Below are 15,238 nucleotides of genomic sequence, written 5' to 3' on the forward strand. Positions count from 1 at the left end.
ACTCAGTGATAATGATATATTTGAATAAGCTTATTATACGAGTCTGTGTATTTAATGGAATTTTATAGATATTTATCTCAAAATTTAAACTCATTCAATCAGAGAATAAAGCATATTTTCGTAATCGACGAATCAATTCTTTAAACTTTCCTTGCGTAAGTGTTTGTTTTTTAAATATATTAAAATATTTTTAAAAATATTTAATTTTGATATTAATATATTAAAATAATTTTAAAATATAAAAAAATTAATTTTTATAAAAATGTCTGTAAATCACAAAAATAAACTGCCAATTGTTTGTTACTGTTTCGGTGGTTTCCGTCATTTGATTCTCATAATCAAAGTTTTAAAAAGAAGAAGTTAGGTAACATTTCAATCCATCTCTTCTTCCTTCCTTCTCTTTTACTGTATACTATTATTATTATTATTATCAGATTATTTTGAGCTAGGTAGTTACGTAGGTAAGTTTCTGATTTGATCCCTCTTTTCTACTTCGGTCAATTATTGAACTAATAATCTATCTCCCTTCTTATTCTTTTATATATATATATATATTTTTTTTTTTCTTCTTTTTTATAATATTAACAGTAGTTTTTTCTATGATTCATTCTAGTTTTTACCCGATCAGTGGAAGTAGTTGATGATCTTATTAATTTAATTAATTTTCTTTTAACAGTATCCAGTTGCGGAACTTGAAACCAATTATATTAATTTATTATTGGAGGAGGAGGAGGAGGAGTAGGTAAGCTGATTCATGGCTGAGAAATCTTGTGTCAAGCGACTCCAGAAGGAATATAGAGCTCTCTGTAAAGTATATAATCCATTTTATCCTATTTTCCAATATCATCGTAGTGAAATAATAATGCGGCTAGAGCTAGAGTAAAGATTGGTACTGTCAATTGCTACCCATTTTTTATAAAAATGTTAGTTTGTCAATCTAGGGTTTTCATTTCTTTTGGAAACAGTGTCTCTCTTGTCATAGATGATTAGCTTTGTTTTCATACGCTGCTTTGTTTTGCATCTTTTTTTCGTTTAAGATCACATGGTTTTGATGTTTCGCTTACTGGGTTTTTAGTGATGGTTGAAATGCTTGAATGTCTCTGTAGTACCAATTGCCAACACTTAACTGCTCGATGAAACTTCATTTCACTTTTTTTTTTTTTTAATTTGACAATGATTTTTGTTGTTGTATAACAATGAATTTGCAGGAACCAGTCTCTCATGTTGTTGCCTGTCCTTCCCCAAGTGATATTCTCGAATGGCGTAAATTCTTATTTATCCTTGTTTCTTTCCTCTTTTGATTTTTTTCAAATGAAAATGTACATGTTTTTTTTTTTTTTTTTTTAATTCCTCTTAGCCTTTTCCACGATCTACTTGTGCTTACGAGTGGTGAACTAGAGTTATTGCTGTCTATATTTAGGATAAAGGAAATACAATAACCAATCATTTGTCTAGACTTGCTTCAAATGTAACTGAAGATTTGGCAGATATTGTAAGCAACACATGAAACACTGATTTTTGTGTCTTTGTACTCCTTCAAACTCAAAAGGTTATGTGGAAAAGTTGATGCAAAACACTTGTGAATGCTTTCCAGTTCATTACTGATTTGCTTGACTAGTTCAAAATCATGGAGTTGTAAATGCATGAAGATAATGTTAAAGGTTCCAGAAAGTTGCTCTTCATTCTTAAGATGAAGGGGTACAGATTTTACAGCCTTATCCAGTGATGTGGTGAGGTGTCATTTCTCCTACTGCAAGTATAGTTTGGTATTTGGAAGAATCCCACTATGAAATATCGCATTGTTATTTGGAATGGAGATGAGTTGATGACAGAAGGAAAGTGAAGAGATTACTTTCTCATGAAAACTTTAGCATTGTTACCAGATGATTTGAGATATGGTTCTTTCATTCATAGCACATAGTGACTCTGTTCTTAACTTCATTTTTGCTCTTTGTGTTTTGTTTTTATTTTGCTCTCTGTTGCCTTTTGTGATCATAATATTACCAATTTACTGATGTGTTTTGTTGCTATTGATGTTATGTAACTATTTTCAGATTATGTGTTGGAGGAATTGAAGGAACGCCTTTTGCAGGTTTGCTAATTATGTCATTGATGCATACAGAAACAGTGTGATTATCTTGCTCCCGAGTAAAATGTGGTGTCACTTGTTTTGTTATTCTAATTGGAAATTCTGACTTCCTTTTGATAAGGTGGATTTTTACTATGGAAAAATCAAGTTTCCTCCCGAGTATCCCTATAAACCTCCTGGAATCACGTAATGTGCTTTCTTGCTACTTAACTGTTTCCTGAATATCATCTTTTCAGTGTCTCTCTCATTTATTTATAGGATTGGGCTTCATTCTAATTTTTTTTGTGATGTTCATCTTTGTAGCATGATCACTCCCAATGGCCGATTCATGACTCAAAAGAAAATATGCTTATCCATGAGTGATTGTAAGTTCTTTAAGCTGCTATGCTTAGAAAAATTTTACTTTTGGCCATCTTGATAATTGGTTTTGCTTACCTTGATCTTATTGCTTTCCAGTTCATCCAGAGAGTTGGAACCCCATGTGGTCTGTATCAAGGTAAAACAGATGAAGGTTTATTAACTCTCTAAATAATAAAGAAACGGTTATTTTTTATCCTTGGTCTAACATTCTTCCTCATCACTGCAGCATACTTACGGGGCTTCTTTCTTTCATGGTGAGATAATTGTGGCTCTGAACTCCCTGAATACTTTAAACTTAGTAATTTGTTAGGACTGCTTCTTGCTTCAGAATCTATTTTGTTAATAATTACCAAATCTGCTTAATTAACTTGTAGCTAACCCATTTTTGTTTCGGCTTTCTTCCATTTAACTTGTTTGGGAAGTGTTCCGGGTGGGTAGCTGGCATTATCTTGTTGTTACCATAATTATGGTATGTTTCATGACAGGTGTTAAAACTATGTATTCGTTCCTCGGGAACCTGTAATTTGAGGCATTTTTAAGTTTTTATATTATTACTTTCCCTGGAGTACATTCTCAAACGAGGATGCATCTTTGCTATGCAGACTGACAACACTCCTACCACAGGAAGTGTGAACACTACTGCTGCTGAGAAGCGACACCTAGCAAAGGATTCTCTTGCTTTCAATTGTAAGAAGTAAGTACAGTGCACCACCTTTCCTATGTTTCCTTATAAATAAATAAATAAAAAAGAAACCCTTCTCCAATCACCACCTCAATAAATAAAGCTTCCTCTATCTGAGGATCCATTACCCCAATCACAAAGCATTTCTCTGCCCATTTTGCATACCTGGTTTATATATTGAGGTGGATTTGGATTATGATTGCTGGAATGGTGTAGATTTGGGATTGAGGCTCTGTTGTTGTTGCCCTTTATGCATACGTGTCTTTGATTTTGCATTTAAGCCATTGTCAGAATGTGCCCTCTTTTTTAACACCATGATTGTTACCTGTTCCTGCGAAGGCAGCTAGGATTCAATGTTTATCACTCATTTAAAGTTATGTTACTTTTCTCATGCCTCCTTAGCTTGCTTGAAAGTAGGATCTATCAATTTGTTTGAGTTCAAGAATTAAGCAATTAGTTATTTAAATTCCAATAAGATCTAATGCATGTCTCCATGACAGCACGGCATTCAAGAAATTGTTTCCCGAGTATGTAGAGAAGTACAAGCAGGAGCGACACGCCAGGCAGCTTGTTTCAGAGCAAGTGTCAGCACAGGTCCCACAAGAAGATAAATGCAGACTGAAGTTGGAAAAACTTGGTGATTCTTCAGTAGAAGATGCAAAGGGAGTAGATACCCCGAAGGATGCAAGAAGAAACAGGAAGCAGCCATTCCCAACCTGGATGATGTTGTTACTGGTTTCAATCTTTGGTGTTGTGATGGCACTGCCTCTACTTCAACTTTGAAATCTAGACCGGACAAAGGAAATTTTAGAAGGGTTAGTGGAAATTTTTGTCATGTCTACCAGAATCTTGTATAGAGAGGTCAATGCTGAGGATGCCCACTTGGGTCTCTTGACTGTCGCTAATATTACTGTTGGTGGTTTGTTATAGTGCTTGAAGTTTGCGTACTTCTGATGCTATTATAATGCCAATTTTGTTGGCGTTTGTGTTTGGCATGCCAGATTGGAGGTCAATGTTTTCTTGCTGTTTTGAAGTTCTTCTCATTGTCGCTTGAAAAACATCATCAATGCCATACGAAGTTCTGTTTCTCAGTCCAAAGTGAAACATTCTTGTATGCGCACTTGATTATCTATGATTCGTATTGATTCTGATTTGGCCAGAACTGTTGAATTACCATATTGTTCCTTTTGTTCTTCGTATGTGATGCTAACACTCTTAAATCTAACGATTCTTAGGATCTATGAGGGAAAAAGGTTTGCCTAGTAGCAAAATGTTGGGAATAATTTGAGCAAATGATACAAAGCATCCATCCATGATTCTGAGATATCTACACTAGATATTGCAGTCATGCTCAACCCAAAGAAACGTCTTTTTAGAAATCTAGGAGAGCCCAAATCACTCCGTGACGTGCGCCAGACATGGATACTTGACACCCCCCAAACCCCACAAAAGCATAAAAGGATTCTTTATATTTTCTTTCTCAAACGTAACAATTGCTTGTTTTTTTATACTATCATTATTGAATTTGTGGGATGAGCCTCTATCTCAACTTGCGTAATCTGTACTAGTGCTAAAAAGACTTGTTGGCTGGCTCCTCGACTGCTTCCACTGTCGTGCATATTGCCAGCTCTTCCAAGCTCATAGTCAAGGCTATGAATCAAGGGTGTTTGGTCCTCAAGTACGATAGCTGCGAGCAACAACCATTTACTTTGTGACGTTCCATCGCTGCCTGCCTTACTGAGCACGTTTAGAATTGTTAGGAAAGTAATCATCGGAATGATTCCATCTTATTACCTTCCTTTTCTCAAGGATTTGGTAGCTGCCCAGATTTTCTGCTGATTTTGAGTACTACTTTTGGTTAGGACCTCGGTGAATTCTCCAGCCAGCTTACCCACCTGTCCTTTCCGAGCTAATTATCAGCAGGAGGTTGCATTGCCATTTCAACCACCAAAAAGCTCTTGTTTCTTCTGTAAATACAACTTAATGAAGTGTCAGCCGGGCAGGTGGCCTTACCCTTCTTCAGTTCCTTTTCATTAGCATCTTCTCTGTGCTGCATCTATTTCCCTGCGCTGCCTCTCCTTACTAAAGAAATAACTCTAGGTGGACAATTATGCACTTCATCTTCTGTCTCTTGATATCGTTTAACTGCTTAGCTTCATGCCATCACCCTCTTTTACAAAATAAATTGATGGCTCACCTCTTTTGCTGGATGTTCTTTTTGTGATGCCTTTGATTGTGTTTGTGTAATTTAACCTTGAAAGGTTTGGTTTACGTTACTGACTCCAAAGATTTCCAGGCAAACATGAATAACTCTCCAATGTACCAAAACTACGAGGCGAGCGATCATGGTGCTTACGAGTTTGATCCTCAAGTTGACTTTACACAGGTAAGCAGCCTGTCTTGGCTTTTAACTAGTTCTCACCTTAGTTTCTAAACATAGAACTGAAACTAGTTATCAATTCGTGGAGTGTTTCAGATTTAGTGAGAAAGACAATACTTGTCTTCATGTCATTTGTATCCTTATCTCTAGTTTTGTAGTGAATCAAGTTCTATGATGTGATATTGGATCATAAAGGCGAGTGTCTCCGTGCTATAGCTCTTAATTGATCCACAAAACTGAACTTCTCATTAGCTGAACAAACTGTTTTAAGCATCTCCGAGCAGCTGTTTAGCATTGAACAGACAAGAGAGACTTTCTTAGAGCGCCTTCTAGTTTTTACTTTAACGTTACATGTTTACAACCATGATCAGTTCTTGGAAGAAGCAAGACAACATGCAAGAGAAATGAATCTACAGTCAATTTTACCACATCCAGAATCTGGAAAGGAAAGAGTGGAAGAAGAGAAAAAGAGCAAGAGGTCCTGGAAACAATCTCTCCTCAAATGGTGGAATGCTGAGAAGAAGACCAAGACCATCGTAGAACCAGCAAACAGCTCTAACATTTCAAATCCAAGAAAGGGTCATGTCTCCGGTCCTATATATGGAAGTGGCAGAGGAGATGAAGCCAGGCATCGGCGACAGACATCCGGGCCGCTGACTAATCTTTTCAACCGTTCCAAGAGCGTGGAGAACAAGAACCGTTATGTGTGTCTTGACCAACTTAACAATCCCCATGGTGTCAAGGCCTATGGACCTGTTTACCTGGTAACTTAGCATTCCGGCGACAAAAGCTTTGCACTGAAACTTCTTCACTCTCCGTAGTGAAGTAGCTCCTGGTTCGAAGGATGGTGACACCAAGTGTATTTGATCATTCGGAGAGGCAGAAACAACTAATATCTGGAATCCAAGTAAACAGCTTTAATTTGTGTACAGTGGATTATTTATAATAGAAAGAGATCGAGACCAGGACAACTTGTTAGTTTTATTCTATTATCTGTCTCCTTCTTTTTGCTTGCTTGTTTTTTTAGTCAAGACTGTGCAACCCAGATAAATATTGAAGTAAAAAACTTTCCAAGTAGCCAATTGAGCTGTCTGCCATGTATTAGCTTGTGTTTATCCAAATTGCATGGAAAAATAAAAAAAGAATCAATATCAACATGTGAAGATAATTTAAAATAAAAAAATAATTAAATTTTCAGCAGCTACAAACACTCGTAGATTGACCGTAGAGGTAGAAGTTTATCAATTTGAACGATACCCAGATGGCTTCCTTCTCATACTTTTTGAACTTCTTTCCACCTCCCAAGTGTCAACTTGAAGGAATTTCGACGGAAAGAAAAGGAGACCCAAAGGAAAAGAATTGCAAAATAAAGCAAAAGATGGGCACCTAAAAAGGACAGAAACCCAACTTATGTGGGGGTGATGCCCATCTGGCATATTTTTTGGATGCCAACTATTTGCGGTCAATATTTAGTTTCGGTGATGTTTGAAGTGACTATAATAATAATTTTTTTAAAATAGTTTTTATTTGAAAATATATTAAAATTATTTTTTTATATTTTTTAAAAATTATTTTTAAAATTAATACATTAAAATAATATAAAAATATATATAAAAAAAAAGTTGAAGCAAAGAAAAAAATAAAAAAAATTTAACTTTTTTTAAAAAACTCTTTTGAAATAAAAATAAATAAATAATGCAACATCCAATTCAATTTTTCAGTTCAAAATAGAGGTTGAAATTGTATTTGAGTCCGTTTTAAAAATATTTTTAATTTTAGAAAATATTAAATTAATATTTGTTTTTTTAGTAATAATTCATGAATGCCAACCATTTGGAGTGTTTCAACCAAATCAACTATTTTAGACTCTCTGATATTATAGTTGAAATTATATTTAAATATATATTAAAAATATGTTTAATTTGAAAAGTTATTAAATTGATGTTTTTTTAGTGTTTTTTAATAGTTTTGATATCAATAATAAAAAAATATTATAAAATTATTTTGATGTATTTTTAATTTAAAAAACACTCTAAATTTCAATACCAAATACATTTAGCCCCGCTTGGGATTGTTGTTTGACTATACCAAATACATTTTGCCTTTATTTGCTATTACTCCAAATATAAATTGATCAAAATTTATTTTTTCTTTTAAATAATTTATTTATATATTTACATTGTTTTGATATATTAATATAAAAATATTAAATAAAAAATAATTGTTATCATCCTCCCAATAAACCACACATTGTGAACAGAAAAAACAAAATCATCTGAAAAACAGAAGTTTTAGGAATCTTAAACATGTGATCGATATCTGTCTTGTTAATTTCAGCGAAAGCATTTTGAAAGACGAGTCCATATGAATTTTTGGTGAGATCTTACTATGCTTTTGCACTGCCTCGTACCTAGCTATCATATCCACAAACAGGGTTTTGGACAGATGATTGGCAAAGAAACCAGAAACACTCACTCAATGGATAGTTGATGATCTGTTCAAGCTAAAGAATGACGCTGCTTTGGTCAAAGGAGATTGGTAGCATCTTGCAATTCGCTGTTCATGGGCTCAACAACTCTATGCAATTTAGAGAACAGTAATACAAGTGGTTGTTCTAAGATGAGTTTGAAGGGAAGCTTCAACATCTCTGGAACCTTGCCCAACACTTGATGCAACCCAGTTCTGTGCAATATATTGATGATTTCATCTAAAATACATTCAACCCATGATGGCATGTGGATCATAAAGCTTAAACAAGGAACAAATGTACTAACAGCTCTATAACAGATGAATCAGCATTGGAACAGAGAATTTACAGAATTACATCTTCTGTAGAAAGAGATGCGGTGGTTCATCTGTTTAAGCAGAGAAGCCTGGTTGTAGACACAATTTTTGTGTACCTGAAATTAAATAAGCACACGTGTACAAATATATAATTTTATTAAATATATGAATGGGTACAACCTCTATGTAATATATTCTATCAAAAGAATATGGCAATCCTCTGATTCTTCCCTTGGATTTGATGTATGGTGACTTGATTTATTTGAGTAATCAAGCCAAGATTTGTGCTTTGCAAGAACACGAATTTGGGCGTGTATTGCGAAGCGAGATGTTGTGATTTGATGCTTTGAAGAGTACCTTGATTTGTCTTCAAAGTGTTGTTGAAGAACTCTTATGGGGCGTTTTGGCTTGATCCAACAGAGCTTCGTTCTTGTTAAACTTCAAGCGTAGATGAAGGAGGCTTGAGAACTCTTTGAGAGAGAGCTTCCTTGCTTGAAGAGAGAGAGAGAGAGAGAGAGTCTTTCAAGAAAATTTGTATCTCCTCTGGAATCTCCTCCCTTTAGGTTGAGGCCCTCTATTTATAGAGATCTGTAGGGGCTCTCAGGTCCTTTTCCAATGCCACGTGGCATAATTTTATTGGTTGGTCTTTATTGACGGAATCTTGACTTTATGACAAGATATCTTGAATATCTCATCTCAAGTGTCAACTTTTCATTGGCCAAGAAATATTTGAAGGCTCATTTGTTTTCCATGTCATTTATTTCAATTTTATTTTATCCTTTATTTTAAAGAATAAAATAACACGTGGTGAAATTTGATTGGTGGAAAATTTGTGTTTCTACAGATGCCCCCTCGAGACAAGTTCACTTACTTTTGGAACAAGTGGGTATGTCTCGAAAAATATGGCTGTGAGGGTTTTATATTTCCGACTAAAATTTGATTTGATCATATTAGATTTTCACAATAAACAGATAAATCTTATTGTGAAAATAAAATATAATAATCAAAAAAAATTGAAAATTTATGGATCAATCTTGATTGAGATTTATCAGATAAACATGATAGAATATTCAGGTCCAATTGCTCATTTGAAACTGCTGCATATGCAGGGCTAGACAAAATTTATCTTTATACCCGAATAGCAACAAACACTTTGACCGGGCTGCATGATTTTTTTCTTTTCACTGAAAATGGTCACTGTAGCATCTTGTTTTAAAAGATCTCGTTATTCTGAATCCAATAACGCAATCTGTTTGTGATTCCGAGTAGCGGTTAACAAGTTATGAATGATGAAAGTTGCAACTCCCTTTTCTCAATGCTTTGGGAACCGTGCCCCCATCCTTAATTAATTTCAACCTTTTGGAAGAATGTCCAGAGAGCAAAATAACTTTGCAACGTAAATTGCTTTGTGTAATTGACTTTCTTTCTAAATAAATTGTCCAACGTGAATTAATTACTAAGAAAGAGACCAACACAATTTCTTGTACTGGAAGCCGACTTTGCTTGCTCTCACAGAATAAGAAAAGACTTTGTTTTAGATTAGGAAAGAGTCACTGAGGTGGCTATAAAAGAACATTACATTGCTCTTTTCTTGTTACCCACCACGCAGCACTTCATGTTGCTTTTTTTTTTTTATTAACCGCGTAGCATCCACCAAGTAACCAAACGTCTTGCTTCAAAATCAATATCTAACTTGATGCTTTGCGAAGATTGTGTCAATATCTACGGGCAGAATTGGTGATATCATTAAACCGAGTGTGGTACTGCTCAAGTTTGGATTTAATTAACGGTGCAGCCTCAACCTAGCAATACTTCTGTTTCTTCACTAACAGTGCAGCCTCCACTTAGCAGCTCAGCATCATCGACGGTCTTAGCAGGTAGGCATAAACTCTTCAGTATTTGTTTTACAACCGCAAGTCCTTTATATATATATATATATATATATATATATATATATATTCAGGACACAATTCTGAGTTTGTGCAGGTGAAGTGAGCTTTAAACTTCTAACCAAAGCTCATGATGATAGTAATTCAAACTCCTCTCTTTTATAAAATGCATTTGCATCGTCTTCCTATTTTTTGACCGCATGGAGAAGAGTGAAATTATGCATGGCCTAGAATAAAAGCAAAAAAAAAGGAGTGATTGCTCAGCGAAATATTTCCAACAATTTGCCTAGTCTTAAGAGCTGACATGGAAAACTTGACAATCCGCAGTCCTCTATTCGTTGAATTACATAGTGACGCAGTGAAACTGCATTCGGCCATGTGTTATTTTATCTGCCATGGTTGAATTACATGGAGACGCAGAGACGGTGACTGCTCAGTGACTAGAAAGCAACTATTTTCTTTATGTTGACAGTAAAGGTGAACTCTAGATGCCGCAGCGACAACAACAGTTTTTTTTTTTTGAACTTCACCTTAGCAGGCTCCGGACAAGTTGTTTCAAGACTGTTGTTATCTAGATGAAAGAAATCCTTTCAAATCCTTGGAGCACTGCAGAGTTTCTTGATGGCACATCCAAAGAGAGAGCTTGTACTGGATTGGCATATTGTTGACATGCGTGTGTTAACCAAAAGCAACCCTTATCTGTTTCTGCAACTGCATGATGGATGGTGCAAACTTGTTATTGAAATAGACTTGACTAAGCCTGATTGAGTTATTGGTGTGCCTACCTGTTTCCATTAATTAACATCTATTCTTATTGCAGGGTTGCAGGTTTCTTTGGGTGATCTGAATTCTCTTGCCGTAATACTTTACAAGCATTGGTGCTTGACGAGTTGCTCCTTAAAGGTCACGGTTGCTGTTTTTTTTTTTTCATCAATTTTGGCCAATCATATATTTCTTAACATTGGAGCATCACTTTTCTTTGGCTCTTGATCAAGGTAAGTTCTTATTCTCTACCTTTTTTTTTTTCAAATATGCATCTAATTCATGCATTTTTATATGTCTTCCTTTTCTTTTTAGATGGTGCTTTTCAGGAATTCTTCTTCTTCTACTAAAAGATTCTTAGTGATTGATGAGAAGTATCGTCGGACAAGCCTTCACGTATATGAACCTGCCATTGGTCCATTTGCTAAGAAGCGGTCTTCCGAAAGCATCAAGCATTTGACTTCCTGGTCATTGGAGACTTCTTATGAACTTTATGGTCATGGTGGTTTGCCTCAATCAGTTTTACAACTTCAATCCTCCTTTCCACATTCAACAACTTTTCTAGCTGATCTGCCGTCATTAGACTATCATAAACGTGATGGAAATGCTACTTGCAAGGATTATTTCCCAATCTCCGATGCACTTGAGTATACTCCCAAGTATTGGAATGGACAGAAGATATTTTGAAACATTACGAGCCAATCCTCGAGAGGGCACATATTCGAGACACTATTTTTGCATCCCTTTTTACCTATGACTGGCAGATGAATGTTATCCTTTCTTTTTATAACCATTGGAATCCTGCTACCAACACGCTATCTACCCCGAATGGCGAGGAGTCTATATCTCTTTGGAGCTAAAATCATGTAGCGGCCTTCCTATTTTTGGCACTTTTATGATGAAGTCATCCCTTCTGCTGATGAACTTAATGAAGCTGACAAGAAAGGACGTTCTTTTCTTCCAAAGAGCTGCAAGTACCTATTCATCGCCTTTCATAAAGAATGTCAGACTATTGATGGTGACCATGTAATGACCCTTCAAGATTGGGTAGATTTCTGGTTTCGAGATGACTTGAGATACAAGGTACCTTTTTCTGTGGGCAAGTCTAGCGGATCCAATAAGACTAACTATCCTTCTGGCTCAATTGATAAGTCTCGTGTTCGCTTCAGCAAATTCATTCATCCTTTTAAGGAGCTTAATGTCCCTTCTCATATTCAGGATGAAGTTTATTTAGCGGCTTTTCTTTCATGTTGGCTATGCAAATTTGTATTTCCTAGCAAGGATGTTGGTTTCATTCGTCCTAGTACTTTCAAAGTAGCATCCATGATGGCAGCTGGAAGGCAATTCTCTCTTGCGATACCAGTTCTAGCAAGTATCTTCAAAGGTCTAAAGGAAGTCCAGTCTGCATTGAGTGTGACCGCACGAGACATCCCTTTTCCTATTCATTTTCTCAGCAGTTGGCTTGCAGAAAAAATTTGGCACCCATCAAACAACAATTAGTCCTACCAAGTTAGTTGGGATGACGAAATATGCCGGTGTGGGGTTGGCAAAACATTTCAATGAATCTCAAGCTCATGCTCTTTTCAGAGATCCCAAGAGAGTCATATTTCCTGCATTACTTCCCCTGGCTAAAGTTGGGGTCTTATATGATGATGGCAACTTGTCAATCCTCGAGAGTGACTACTTTATGTGTATTCGATCCGGCTATTTGACTCTTCGTTATGATGATACTTTTATTTTTGAATCTTACTGTCCTGATAGATTCAGTAGACAATTTGGGTTTTGCCAACATATTCCCCGTGACTTTGGAGGGAGAACTGGAGTCCCAACCTTGGAGGATGTATCTCAACTTTGGCATAGTTTTTACCAAACTCAAAACTCATTCCCAGTGCAAGCTTCCGTTGCCCCCAAATGATAAACTTCCTTTGGTAACTAAACGTTACATGGATTGGTGGACTCCAAGGTGGTCCAAAGTTTGTTCTCCAGAGATGAAAGATCATTCTTAAAAGTCCTGCTAATGTTGCCATAGTATCACGAAGGACAAAAGAAAAGAAGAATGACCCTCTTTTAACCAAAAAGAAACGATCTTCTCCTACCTATAAAAGAGACAAGCGGGTAGTTGATGTTGATTTAGGCAAGGAAGATGGTACACGAACATCTGCCCACATAAATAGGACACCACTTGTGATTCCTAGTGTAAAGAGAGTGAGTACTTCAAAAGATCATCTTAATAAGAAATCCTCTAACTCCTCAGGGACAAAGGAAAGGAGTGCACAATCCTTTTCTCCACAATTGGTAAATAAAATACTCGTCTCCTTTTTTTTTATATATGCCTTATTAATTCCCCTTTTTTTTTTATTGAGATGCTCATAAGGATATGCATGTAGCAGGAGGAGGAAGATAATGTTGAAGCGATCTTAAATGTTGATGATAGTGAGCATGAAAACAGTGATCATCATTGGAAACGTTTAAAACGTACAAAAAAAGTGTTCAATCCTTGCAGCTCGGGTTTTCTTCATGGAGTCCCTAGTGCATCAATCATGCCAGACAATATTGATGAACTGGTTTGACACTTTCCCTCTTTTTTTTTTTTTTTTTAATTCATGTTATTTGTCATATATTAACCCCCTTTTTGATATGTATGTCTCAGCTTGGTCAACAAGACTTGGGGAATGACTTTGATATGTATATTGGGCCAGAAATGAGTGTTGCTTCTGTTGCTAGCCCTAACCCTTTCAATATTTTAGCTGCTGGGATTGGAAACTCTCAACCTTCATTCAGTTTACCACATGAGCAGCCTAAACCACCTCAACCGATCTTTAATATAGCGACCAACTTGCATAATCTTGGACCTACTACTGCCTTTGAGTCTTCAGGAGTCACTAGGTATTGTGCTGATGACATAATAGGAGAGATAAGATCTGAATTTGCTGTCAAGTGTTGGGAGAGCATCAAAAATAAGATTGCTCGTACACCGATCCATTATATTCCTAACCTGGCTGGTGAAGTTGAGAAGATCCTCCTCACCATTGAAGATATAAAGGTTGATTGCTCTTCTATCAGAAGAATGGTGACCGAGGTGATTGAGGATGCTAAAAAGTTTATTCACTTAGAGTCTTCATTATCTCCTATGATGACATCAGAGCAACGAGCCTTAAATGTTGAAAAGCTTGAAGTGCAACTTAAAAATTCAGAAGCTTTTGAAGAGGAGGCATCTACATCCATTTCTATTACTCATGCTGAGATAACAAAAATAACAGGACAATTGATGGAGTTGCAGAGCAAGAAGACTGAGTTAGAGTCATCTCTCAAGGCGTGTGATGCAAAACTTTCTGAGAGACAAATCATCACCTCCGGCATTCGAGTAGAGATCACCACACTATCCTCTTCCCCTGTGATAAGTGAAACTGACGCAGTCATTCTTCAAAAATTAAAAGGATTGTTGGAGACCAAACAAAAGGAGATGGAAGAACATAACTGGAAACCGTAGTATGATAATGGTTTATTATGCTTTGGAAATTTTTTTGTTTTGGTAACATCGGCTTATGACTTTCTATTGAGGCTACATACTTTATGTAATAGAATTCTTCTTTCCATTAATAAAGTCTATATTTTGCCTTTGCTTGTGTCTTGTTACCTAGATTTCCATGTTACGATTGTGTTTTGAGGTTTATTTGTCCCTCTTCTCTACGTGAACAATCATATTAGTTCAAACAACTTTAAAGGGATGGTGTGACTGTACTTAGAATAATTTCTAAGTTGCCTACGTACCTTTATGGATAAAGGATCAAGTCACAACGTAGTTCAAAACCTTTTTTTTTTTTTTTTTGCATGACTGTACTTGGAATGAATTCCAAGTTGCCTACGTACCTTTGTGGATAAAAAGGATCAAGTCATAACGTAGTTCACATTTTTTTTTTGTCTTTTTTTTTTTTTTTGTGCCTTTCACAATTTTAGCTCGTGCGGGCCAGGAGCTACATCAGATTTCAAGCATAGTATCTTTTCAAGAATTTGCATTGATAGGCCCAATCCTCAATCCATTCTCATCAACAATCTTGTAAGCTCCATTGGTGTAGACTTCTTGAACCACATAAGGGCCATCCCATTTGGAGAGGAACTTGCTGCCCATGCGTTTTGACATGATTATCGGGCGTCGTACTGCCAAGACAAGATCCCTTCCTGAAAGGAGCGTGGTGTCGCACCTTCTTGTTGAAAGCTCTACAAAGTCGTGCTTTGATAACATTCTAGTTTGTTGTTGTGCCTCAAGACGTTTTTCATCTAAAGCTTCAAGC

General features: G+C 36.1%; 3 protein-coding genes and 1 long non-coding RNA gene across 5 annotated transcripts; 3 read left to right on the forward strand and 1 right to left on the reverse strand.

The window, feature by feature from the left end:
* The first annotated feature begins 349 nt into the window (after nt 1-349).
* Nucleotides 350-4,293, forward strand: LOC118038064 (ubiquitin-conjugating enzyme E2 34-like). The gene is made up of 9 exons (XM_073408293.1): nt 350-461; nt 677-811; nt 1,209-1,283; nt 2,211-2,275; nt 2,393-2,454; nt 2,546-2,585; nt 2,676-2,703; nt 3,052-3,143; nt 3,632-4,293. The coding sequence occupies exons 2-9, from the start codon at nt 755-757 to the stop codon at nt 3,912-3,914; spliced, it is 702 nt and encodes a 233-aa protein (XP_073264394.1). The 5' UTR covers nt 350-461; nt 677-754; the 3' UTR covers nt 3,915-4,293.
* Nucleotides 4,294-4,424: 131 nt separating this feature from the next.
* LOC118038063 (uncharacterized) lies at nt 4,425-6,589 on the forward strand. 2 transcript variants are annotated; one of them, XM_035044342.2, is made up of 3 exons: nt 4,425-5,134; nt 5,428-5,517; nt 5,883-6,589. In XM_035044342.2, exons 2-3 carry the CDS (start codon nt 5,434-5,436, stop codon nt 6,282-6,284), a joined length of 486 nt encoding a protein of 161 aa, XP_034900233.1. In that variant the 5' UTR covers nt 4,425-5,134; nt 5,428-5,433; the 3' UTR covers nt 6,285-6,589. The 2 variants fall into 2 exon arrangements, with proteins under 2 accessions (XP_034900233.1, XP_034900232.1); XM_035044341.2 differs by having other exon boundaries at nt 4,425-5,231; nt 5,883-6,588.
* Nucleotides 5,735-6,904, reverse strand: LOC140955425 (uncharacterized). Its single transcript, XR_012169450.1, has 2 exons — nt 6,791-6,904; nt 5,735-6,407 (listed from the first exon to the last, which is right to left on the reverse strand). It is a non-coding gene; the product is annotated as an uncharacterized lncRNA (long non-coding RNA).
* A 5,071-nt stretch (nt 6,905-11,975) lies between these two features.
* LOC118037898 (uncharacterized) lies at nt 11,976-14,436 on the forward strand. The gene is made up of 5 exons (XM_073408362.1): nt 11,976-12,318; nt 12,401-12,786; nt 12,942-13,241; nt 13,337-13,510; nt 13,597-14,436. Exons 1-5 carry the CDS (start codon nt 11,976-11,978, stop codon nt 14,434-14,436), a joined length of 2,043 nt encoding a protein of 680 aa, XP_073264463.1.
* The last annotated feature ends 802 nt before the right edge of the window (nt 14,437-15,238 follow it).

This window comes from Populus alba, chromosome 3, assembly GCF_005239225.2.
Source record: "Populus alba chromosome 3, ASM523922v2, whole genome shotgun sequence".
In the NCBI taxonomy this organism is placed as follows: Eukaryota; Viridiplantae; Streptophyta; class Magnoliopsida; order Malpighiales; family Salicaceae; genus Populus; species Populus alba.